Consider the following 10,870-nt stretch of genomic DNA (forward strand, 5'->3'; position numbering starts at 1 on the left):
GCAAGCTGGTACATGACAGTGCTGGAAGCTTGTGCCACTATAACCTGGAGTTTGGCTCCTGTTACTTCTGGCTGCCTGATGGATGGGCACTGTTAGAGCTGGCCCACAGAGAGGAGCTCTTGTCTTCCCAGGGCTGCCACGAGAGCTTCTGTTGGAAGAGAGCAGGAGGAAGTGATAGAGAGAGCATATTATGGTGTGTGCAGATCCCACTAGCAGTGCTGCTGGTGGATCAGTGCTGCAACGGGGCAGAGCCCCTATTTCCTTATGTAACTCCGCACCCATAAAGGGACTGAGCCCTCCACACAGCAAGGACTTCTAAAATCCCCTAGGGAGCATGCTGTACGCCCCCTCCCATCTTCCATCTCCACATCCTGACTCTCGGGGTGAAACTGACATCTTTTGTTGAAATGAAATAGATGCTCGTGACGGAGGAAGTTTGTTGGCCTGGTGTGACTCTCATTGGACCTTGTCCGAGAGCAATTGCCTTCCCACTGCCCCAGAACACGCCCACCCTCCACTCTTAGCACGCTCTTTCTCATTGTCCCTTTTCCGTTCCTGGTATGTCAGAGGGGTCCAACCTGGGTGAGTTCTGCCACAGGACCTTTAGCTCAACCACAGCTGTCACACATGGGTGGGGGTGAGGCAGGTTTGACCCTGGTTCTGCACCAGTCTCGTTCCACACCCTACTCATCATAGGACAGCGTGCGTGGAATACAGCCTGTCACTGGACAAACACGCCCTCGTCACCGTCACCTGCAATCCCTGAGGGATCCTGTCACCCTTGCTCCAGGTGTTCTGGATTCCTTATGGATTTTTGACCCTCTTCTTGGGATCCATACACTAACTTTTCCCCACCCCGTCTCTGAAACAAGATCTCACCATGTAGATCAGGTTAGCCTCAAATCCATAGACATCTGCCTGCCCCCCCCCCCCCCCCCCCCCCCCCCCCCCCCCCCCCCCCCCCCAGTGCTGAGGTTAACAGTATATGCCACCATGCTTGGAGAATCTCAAACTCCTAACTCTCCTCCTTCGTACACACACTCAGCAAAGATCGCCTGGGACCAGTGAAACTGGATGAGGTGGGAGAAATAGGCAAGCATAAAAGCAGCTGTCTTTCTATACTTCTGCCCAGCACCCTGTCCTCCCTGCTCAGCCTGCCTCAGCCTGCCCTGCCCAGGATTCTTCATACCCCGCCACCACAGACCCTATGTGTTCCACGCGACCACACACTTATAATCCCTGATATTGTAAACGTAGTCAGTTTCAGCCACGGAACTGGGTCCATGACGTGGAGAGTAAGTGCTAGAAAGAAAACTTGAAAGAAACCAATAAAGCAGGGTGATTTGTTAGGAAACGGAGAAAGAAACGGGTGAGCGAAGTGGGGAAGAGAGGGAGTAAGATCAGGGCGGTGCTTATGAGGATAGAAATAGGGAGCTGGAGGAACAGGGGGGGAAAGAGGGGAGAAGAAGCTGAGCCCTGGAGAGGGGACCCAAGCAAGGTCTGGCTCATCACGAAGCAAGCAGAGTTTGGAGGGCACAGCCAAGGGAATTCCAAGGCAAGCCAGTCCCCTGTCGTCAGGCATTTTTACATAAACTTGGGGACCAACGGTTAGGCTCCGTGTGTGGTGGAGGCACAATCAAGAAGCCAGACACTGACTTGACTGCGAGTTGCGGTATTCCAGTCTGGCTACGGAAGTGCAGTCCGCGTGATCCAGGAACCGGAAGTCAGATACTGACTTGATAGGCGCAGGATTCGTGGCCCCTTTAAGAAGGGGCGGGCACTTTAGGCAGTAGCTGGAGGAAGTGAGGTCACGTAGGCGCCGGAAGCCGGAAGCTGCTACCTGAGAAGCGTGTGGGGTGATGTCTGCCAGCGGGGCAGTGCAGCCCGGTCCCCCGGGGCCGGGGGCTGCAGTTGGGCCCTCGCCCTCCGCGGCCGGATCGCCAGCCACGGGGCCCTTGTTCCGGCCCCTCAGCGCCGAGGACGAGGAGCAGCAGCCCACCGAGATCGAGTCGCTGTGCATGAACTGTTACCGTAACGTGAGTCAGGGGCGCGGAGTCTGGGGCCGGGGGACTACCCAGGCGGGCACCCAGAGTCTGTCCAGGCGTATAGGGAGGACAAATGAGTTTCACTCATTTTTTCCCTCGCTGCTTCTGCTTCCTCAGGGCACGACGCGCCTTCTGCTCACCAAGATCCCCTTCTTTAGAGAAATAATCGTGAGCTCCTTTTTCTGCGAGCACTGCGGTTGGAACAACACGGAGATCCAGTCAGCAGGCAGGATCCAGGACCAGGGAGTGCGATACACTTTGACCGTTAGGGGCCAAGAGGTGGGTATAGCCCAGAGGAGGTACTATCCACGGTTTCAGAGAGAGCTTTGAAGGCCAGAATCAACAGCTCCGGTCCGGGTCACCGCACCTTCAGTAAATCTCTGTGGCCAAGCTTGAGTATCCCCCTTTGACTGTGGTATTGGTGGTGCTGCCCTGTACTCGGCGGTCCTGGAATTTTGTGATGGAGTGAGTGGGCAGGAATTTATGGGCTGAGTTCCCAGCTTCTGGACGTTCTGGCTCGTCCCATATTCCTGTCCTGAAGTAGTTTGGACGTTTCTGAATGGAAGGGAGGGAGAAGAAACATCTAGGCTGGCGTCTGATAGAGAAGATGGACTGGTTGCTTCCCAGAGAAGCCACATTGCTGACCTCTCTTGCTAGAACGCTTTTCCTTTCTGTCCAGGACATGAACAGAGAAGTGGTGAAGACAGACTCTGCCACCACACGGATCCCGGAGCTGGATTTTGAAATTCCAGCCTTCAGCCAGAAGGGAGGTGAGTCTTGAGATCGGGTATGTGAGCTGTTCACACATTCCTGAAATATTACTTTTTTCTTGCAAAGCCTGGTTGCCAGGTCAGGCCTAGTGCCTTGTGTTTGGCCGTGCAATCATAGTGGATTTTTGGCCGTTCGTGCTTTAACGTGAGTAGAAAGTTATGGCAAAATCACTTGAGAGTAAGGGTGGTTGGGAGTCCCAGGAAGACAGACCGTAGTGCACTTATTTAGAACTTGACAGTTGGGGGAAGCAAGGCTTGCAGGGTTGAGGTAAAGCGCGAAGGGTCATGGGATAGCAAGCTAGCACTCACTTGTCTTGCTCTTCATTCACAAGCTCTGACCACCGTTGAAGGATTGATCAGCCGTGCCATCTCTGGCCTGGAGCAGGACCAGCCCACACGACGGGTGAGCAGGGGTTTTCTCAAATTGCAGCAGCAAGGAATTATTGTTCGTGTTAAAATAGAGTCAGCCTCTTCTTCCATGTATCTGAACAGTTGGAGCGGTATATTATTTGTATTTTGATAAATAAATCTTGCCTGAAGAGCAGAGGCAAAACTAAAGCCACTGGAGGTCAGGTAATGGTGGCACACATCTTTAATCCCAGGATTTGGGAGGCAGAGTCGGGTGGATCTCTATGAGTTCAAGGACAACCTAGGCTGCAGCAAGATCAATGCAGAAATTAAATGCAGGTGGTGGTGCTCACACCTTTAATCCCAGTACTAGAAGGAGTCACATCTTTAATCCCAGCACTAGAGTGAATATAAAATGAGATGAGAGAAAGGCTGTTTATTTTAGGTTTGTAGTTGTCCAGCCTTGGTAGAGACCAGACTTCTCTTGTGGCTTGACTGCTTTGTTTTTCTGGTTTTCAGGTTGAACCCTAATACCTGTCTCTGGGTTTTTATTATTCATGTTACAAACTGTGTCTGATCAAATGTTGGGGAACTTTCTGACAAAGCACATAAAGGTGCTGTTTCTCTCTGTCTCTCCCCCGTGTATATTCAGGTTCCCCTTAGACAATGTAACATTACCTTGGAGAAGCTTTTCAGTTATCTACAGCCTCCTGGGTATTTTATATCTGTACTTATTATTACAGAAATAATGTAATTGCTCGTGTAGTCATCTGTCTCCCTAACTTACTAGAGAGGCATGACAAGATTTTGAATTTTAAGGAATGTATTTTTAACTGTGTGCTCTGTTCCTGTGTGTGGGTATGTGTATGTGATGGCAGATGCCTTTGTAGGCCAGAAGCAATGAATCCCCGTGGAGTGGAGTTACAGCTAAATGGTTGAATAAGTGGGAAAATAAGCCCTACCTCCTGCCCCAGCACTGTTTATAAACCTCAGATTTGCTGCTGTAGCCCACTGTGAAGTGTGGGTCCCATGCTCCCACTCTAAGGTTGAAGTCAGTGCACGCGATACAGTTGTGAGAGGGTTGGGCATGAGGTCTACTACCAGTCTGGTGTTTTCATCTGTTTGTGGTAGGCGATGGAACACGCCATAGCTGAAAGAATCGATGAGTTCATCGGCAAACTGAAGGACCTAAAGAGGCTGGCTTCCTCCTTCACTCTGGTAAGTATTGAGTGACTGCGGTTGTTTTCAGTGTAAGGAGGGAAGGGCGAGGCCATTGACACTGATTGATCCCTCTAACTCCAAGAGTTCAGGGTCCTCCTTGACTCCATAGCAAATTCTTGGCCAGGCGGGGCTACACTGAAGCCCAGCCTCAAATACAGAGCAACAGAAAATTGACTATGATTTGTCTGCTGTGGTCTGGTGGTGGATGGAGATTATGCATGGTTTGTTTTACTCTCTCCTCACCTATCTATTAGATCATTGATGATCCCTCGGGAAACAGCTTTGTAGAAAACCCACATGCTCCCCAGAAAGATGATGCCTTGGTGATCACACACTACAACCGAACCCCACAGCAAGCTGAGATGCTGGGGCTCCAAGTAAGTGGACTGAAGGAGTCAGAGGAATGCTCGGGGGTTGGCCTGCGTTCTGGGTTGCTTGAAGTCGCTACAGATTTACTTTGCTATTGTCGCCAGCACCACCTGGCAGCACCCTATCTGAGTTCACTTGTGCCTCTCATCAAGCTCAGTTAGGATTTGTGGTGACCTTCATGAGTCAGGTAGCAGTCATGGGACTCTGTCTTGAGTCCTTGTCCTTCCTTTGATTGAGGGATTACTCCGTCCTATGAGTTTGCACCTGATAGGGAACAAAGGCATTCTTTCTCTCCCTCTCTGAGCAGGGCAGGGTGTTGGGATGCTGAGGTCTACCTGTCAGCTTGTGGCTTGTGCTTCTGTTCTTTTAGGCAGAAGCACCAGAAGAGAAGTCAGAAGAGGAAGATCTCAGAAATGAAGTGAGTTATGTTGGCTCCTTTTGAAGACGTAGCAGATTTGTGGGCTGAGTCTCATGGAATCCAGTGTCTTTCATTGCCACAACTAATATGGGTGACCACCAGCATTTCAGCTGAGTATCTTTAGCTTCCATAGGTGGGAGTGCTCAACCTGTGTCCCATATTGTGTTCCAGGTACTCCAGTTCAACACCAACTGCCCAGAGTGCAATGCCCCAGCTCAGACCAACATGAAGCTAGTCCGTATCTTTTAAGCAGTTGGGTTGCTCTTCAGCTGACTCAGGCACGAACATTATATTAAAGATGGGAGCCTTCCCTTCAGGGAAAGCAAATGCTTTATCCTCTGTGGTGAGGAGGACCCTTTGATGAAACTACATACCTTGACTTGTGTGTGTGGCCTATGCCATGTCTTTAAATATTTGTAAACACGGGACCTGGAGTTAGGTTGTCTAGTGTGGTCCAGCATCTGCTTGTGAGGGATTTGGCTTTTCTTTTTCTGGGTGGGTGGGGCTGTCTTACTCTCCAGGAAGCAGATAGACTTCTTTAACTCCATCTTCCAGAAATCCCCCACTTTAAAGAGGTTATCATCATGGCCACCAACTGCGAGAACTGTGGGCATCGGACTAATGAGGTGGGTGGGCTCCATTGCTGGGGAGGAAGATTGGCACAAGGGCAGTGCCTTTGCAGTTACTTGCCTGCTTTCTAGGTGTACTTCAGGATGGGCGTGGGTGTAGTTGGGCTTCTGGGGGCTTAGTGTGGGGGAGGAGCCCTTGAAGGAACTGAGAATCAGCCTAGAGAGGAAAAGTTGGAAGTAGCATAGATTGTAAGAGGGATGAAGAGGTGACCTTGTAGAAGAAGCTTTGACCACTCAGGGCTGGGAGTTAGGCAGATTGTAACTCTTAGTGAAGAACTCGAGAACTGTCTGGAATTGATTTGATAGCTGCTGTGGAGGGTTGGTTGTAACCCTCCTTCCCCAAGTATATCAAACATAAGCTGATGAAACTTACTGGGGTGGGGAGCGGTGGACAGTAAACCCGGGGCCTGGGACATTCTAGGCAAGTGTGCTGTCAGCCTGCATCCCAGCCCCTGAGTAACTTCTTCATCTATGCATTGACTGCAGAGATGGGGAATGGAGTCTCTTTCAGTGCCTAATAGTCAGGGTTTTTATTGTTAAAGGTGCATTCAGGGTGCTTGGCTATTTGGGCTAAATTTGGCAAGCTACCATGGCTGGGCACAGTGTTCCCACCGACTCTTGGTGTTTTGGTTTTGGTCCCTGCTGCCCTTGCTGAGTTAGAAGGCTATCGTTGGCAAGTGTTAGTCTGTGCCTACATAGAGCTGAAGTCTTCCTGGCACTGGTGACAGGGTCTTCCCTGGTGCTGTTCCTGACCATCCTTCTTGCAGGTGAAGTCTGGAGGAGCGGTAGAGCCCTTGGGTACCAAGATCACCCTCCACATCACAGACCCCTCAGACATGACCAGAGACCTCCTCAAGGTAACAGCCTGCTTGGAAAACAGCTGCTCCTATAGCTGCTTCTGTCTAGAGGAAGTTATCATTTTAGTGTTCGAGAACACAAGGAAGCCTGTAGTCCCTTGGGCTGGAGTGACCCTGAGTAGTAGGGTTCTCCATGATTGGGACTACAGACCCCGCAGGTGGCCTGTAATCTTTCTGAGCAATGACTCAGTTGCTTTTTAGTTTCCATTGACTGTGTGGGCTCTTCTCCGTCCCTAATGATAGCTTGTACCCTAATGGTAGCTTGTAGCTATGACTCGGAGTTTCAGTTTATTATGCCGGGTTCGTGTTGGTTCAGATGGGGAGTGAGTCCCTGGCTTTTAGCTAGGTAGTCAGAGAAAACGAGCATAGTGACCTTGTCCTCAAACAGTCACTGGTTTATTAATTCATTTGTCAGGAGGCCTCTGGTTGGCTTTCTTTGCTCTGGTTTAAATCAGTTTGTCTCTCTGAATACCTGTTCATCTGTTTGGTGCTATGGATTGAACCTGGAGCCTCTGGAATAGTAGACAAGGCCTCCTGTATGAAGCGATGCTGCTTTCCTCCCATTTAAACCTTCATTTGACCATTGTCTTACAGTCTGAGACGTGCAGTGTGGAAATCCAGGAGCTGGAGTTTGAACTGGGAATGGCAGTCCTTGGGGGCAAGTTCACCACTATGGAAGGGCTTCTGAAAGACATCCGAGAACTGGTGAGTCTGGAGTGTGGTATACAGCTCCTTTGAGCAGCTGGGCTGAGGAAGGGCTGTCCTAGTTCTAGAAGCTGGGGCAGAAAGACGGAGGATTTGAGGCCGACCTGAAGCCCCATCGCAAATGCCCTCTACCAAAAATAATCGTATTTTATTGCTTATAACTAAGGTTTTTTTGTTTGTTTTGTTTTGCCTTAAAGCTGGTTTGAGAGACTTAAGTATTGATTATGAAGAGAAGTTAGTTATAGGAAATTTTGAATGGAAATCCTCACGACTAACCGTGAAGTAATATAGTTATTTTGTGATCTTGAGTAAGTCATTATCTCATTGCAGTATAGGAGAAGGAGGGTCTTTGACATCTAAACTCCATAGCATATGTGTATGTGATGGTTTAGCATATGTAGTGAATCCACTGTGTTCAACACAGATAGAAAATTGAGGAAACAATTAATCTGGTGAACACTGCGGACTCTTGCTGTCAGCATTTCCTAAGCAGTAGTGCGTAACTACAGTAGATCTTATATGTTTGCTCACTTTATTTTAGAGATGGTTTTGCCATGTAGTTGAGGCTAGCCCTGAGATCACTGTCCTGCCTCCGCCTTCCGTGTGCTGGGATTACAGGCTCTTGTGTAGCCATTCCTGGCTTCTCTTTGTAAATTGTACTTTGCTTTCTTTTCCAGACTGGGATTAGATATTGTAAGAACTCTTACAGAGAGTTCATCTCATATTGAAACAGGGGTTCTCTATAGCTTTGGAGCCTGTCCTAGAACTCACTTGGTAGACCAGGCTGGCCTTAAACTCAAGGAGATCCATCTGTCTCTGCCTCCTGAGTACTGGGATTAAAGGCTTACACCACCACTGCCCAACTAGTAGATATCCTTCCCTGTCCTAATCTCTGCCGCCTGCCTCCCCTCACCTAAATCAGCAAGCCATGTGGGAAGTGGAGTCCAGCCTTCTCTGACTGGGCAACCACTGCTCTGCACACCTGCTGTGTGCTTGAGACCAGTAACCAATATAGTTGGTGTCGTAGTAACTCAACTGTCACATGCTACAGGTAACCAAGAACCCATTCACATTGGGCGACAGCTCGAATCCTGACCAGTCAGAGAAACTGCGGGAGTTTAGTCAGAAGTTGGACCAGGTAAGAGGACATGGACCGTTTTTATAATTCTAGTTTCCTGTAAATTGAGTTGGCTCTTGTGTGGCGATCATAGCCTCTTCTTTCCGGGATCAATGGGAGAGTTACCTGCTATGTCCTCTCTCCTGTAGATCATCGAGGGCAAGCTGAAGGCCCACTTTGTTATGAACGATCCAGCAGGAAACAGTTACCTGCAGGTACAGTAGGCTTTCCTGTGTGTTCTAATCTTCATAGACTATGCATGATAGCCCTTGATAAAGACTGACTTCTGAGTGAACTGCTTCACTCAGGAAGAAAAGGGAAGGTGGGAGGATTTCAAGTGTGTGCAATTAAAGGTAAATAGGCCAGACCTACTGCAGGTCTGTAATCTGAGCTGCTCAGGAGGCCATGAAGATTGCAAGTTCAAGACCAGCCTGTGCAATTTAGTAAGCCTGACTCAAGATTTTTAAAAAAAAAAAAAGTGAAAAAAAAAAAAAAACAAAACAAAAACAAAAGTGCCTAGGACTAGAGAGACGGCTCAGCTGTTAAAAGCTCTGGCTGTTCTTCCAGAAGACCAGAGTTCAATTCCCAGCATACACACAACAACTCACAACTGTCTGTAACTCTAGTTCCAGGGAATCTGATATCCTCACACAGACATAACAAGAATCCACAGGAAAAAAAAAGTGAATAAATCATTTTTTTAAAAAGCAAGCGTGTGCCTACCCAGCTAGCTTGCTCAAAACCCCAGGTTTAAAAGTGAGCAAGAAAGTAAGATCTCTTCTTTTTGCTCCTACTCTTGTCCTCAGCTTTGAGGTTTCTGTCCTGCATCTCTGACTGTGTAAGGAGCAATAGAGTCCTGTCTATAGTTCAGGGTGGGCATGTTGGGAGTTGCTAGGCTGATTGGGCTTGCATCTGTTAATTGATAAAACTATATCTTGTTCTTATTGTGGTGTTTGAACCTAGGGCCTCATCCTTACTTTAACATTAATGAATAGTGATGGGGCTGGCAAAACTGGCCTGAGTTACTTATATTATCAAGACCTTTGTTGTAATCAGTCCCTCCTCCCTCAACCCCCTCTCTTTCTTTCTTTTTTCTCTCCTTCCTTCCTTCCTTCCTTCCTTCCTTCCTTCCTTCCTTCCTTCCTTCCTTCCTTCCTTCCTTCCTTCCTTCCTTCTCTCTCTCCCTTTCTCTCTCTTTTCTTTTTTCTCCTACCCTCTTTTTCTTTAAACTTGTAGTCTTCCTGTCTCGGTCTCCAGAGTACTGGCATTACACACAATCACCAGCTGTGGCTACGATTTTTTTTTTTTTATAAGAAGGCCATATATAAAAATGCTTAGAACTGAGGATATAGGTCATTGAACTCTTATATACCAATGTATATAAGAGGGTTTGATAACTAGCACCCCTATGAGTGTGTGTGTGTGTGTGTGCATGTGTGCATGCATGCTCACAGACACACTATGTGGTATTGGGCACTAAAAGCCCTCCAAATCCCATGGAGTTCTTAGAAAACTGAGAGACAGTTGCAGCTGTGGGAGCAGATGGTGGGATATAGGGCACTAATTGTCTGCCCTTGGCCTTGCAGAATGTGTATGCCCCTGACGATGATCCGGAGATGAAGGTAGAGCGGTACACGCGTACCTTTGACCAAAATGAGGAGCTTGGGCTCAATGACATGAAGACAGAGGGCTATGAGGCAGACCTGGCCCCACAGCGGTAGCAGTGCACAGCTCCCAGGCCATCTTTGATGCCACCAGCCCCACAGGCTTATTTATGACTGTTGAAAAACAATGAATGTCCAAGCCCTTGCCCCTGGTGAGGAAGATATCGCTTGAGCCAGAGATCTAAGCATGAGATGAGCAGCTGGAGATGCAGCTGCAGCCCTACTGTGCTCCCCGACCTTCTTTTGGAGGTTTTAAGTCAGCCTGAGAACTCAGAACACCGTGGGGTCTGCTATCACCTTTTGCCTGTCAGCTCTGCCCTCGAGCACTGAGACTCTAAAGCTCGGTGATGTGAAATACAAGTTCCAGCTGGCTTCGGGCTTGCCTAGCTTCTGGGGGGATGTGGAGCACTGGGGAAGAAGCTAACATTAAAGCGATGGCTTTTAACAACACCTGCCTCTGCGGTCACTGTGTCCTTGCAGAATACCATGCCCTTAGGATCCAGCTGCCTAAGCTGACCATGGAGGGTCATACGTGTAATCCCAGCACTCAGGACTGAGGCCAGTTTGGGCCAGGTAGTGAGATTCTGTCTTCAAAAAAAGAAGAGGGATTTTAAGAAGTTTCTCAAACTTTGTCTACTGTCACTGGGCAGTCAAGCAGAGTTTCATTCATTCCAACAGACCATGTCTACTCTGAGTCGGGAACCTGCAGGACAGCCAAGGGCTACAC

General features: G+C 48.7%; 1 protein-coding gene across 1 annotated transcript; it reads left to right on the forward strand.

Annotated features, from left to right (window-relative positions):
• The first annotated feature begins 551 nt into the window (after positions 1 to 551).
• On the forward strand, positions 552 to 10,593 carry Zpr1 (ZPR1 zinc finger). Its single transcript, XM_050156196.1, has 14 exons — positions 552 to 2,036; positions 2,163 to 2,324; positions 2,725 to 2,815; positions 3,148 to 3,218; positions 4,295 to 4,381; positions 4,639 to 4,761; positions 5,124 to 5,171; positions 5,343 to 5,409; positions 5,727 to 5,797; positions 6,568 to 6,657; positions 7,252 to 7,362; positions 8,414 to 8,500; positions 8,629 to 8,694; positions 10,066 to 10,593. The coding sequence occupies exons 1-14, from the start codon at positions 1,860 to 1,862 to the stop codon at positions 10,198 to 10,200; spliced, it is 1,386 nt and encodes a 461-aa protein (XP_050012153.1). The 5' UTR covers positions 552 to 1,859; the 3' UTR covers positions 10,201 to 10,593.
• Positions 10,594 to 10,870: the final 277 nt, after the last annotated feature.

Source organism: Alexandromys fortis, unplaced genomic scaffold, assembly GCF_014885135.2.
Source record: "Alexandromys fortis isolate MF-2015 unplaced genomic scaffold, M_Fortis_MF-2015_v1.1 scaffold_89, whole genome shotgun sequence".
NCBI lineage: Eukaryota > Metazoa > Chordata > Mammalia > Rodentia > Cricetidae > Alexandromys > Alexandromys fortis.

Coding starts and splice junctions, on each gene's coding strand:
- Zpr1 (XM_050156196.1), top strand. CDS start 1,860: ATGTCTGCCAGCGGGGCAGTGCAGCCCGGTCCCCCGGGGCCGGGGGCT. Junction 5,172..5,342: donor AGGAAGATCTCAGAAATGAA/GTGAGTTATGTT, acceptor ATTGTGTTCCAG/GTACTCCAGTTCAACACCAA. Junction 7,363..8,413: donor TGAAAGACATCCGAGAACTG/GTGAGTCTGGAG, acceptor CACATGCTACAG/GTAACCAAGAACCCATTCAC.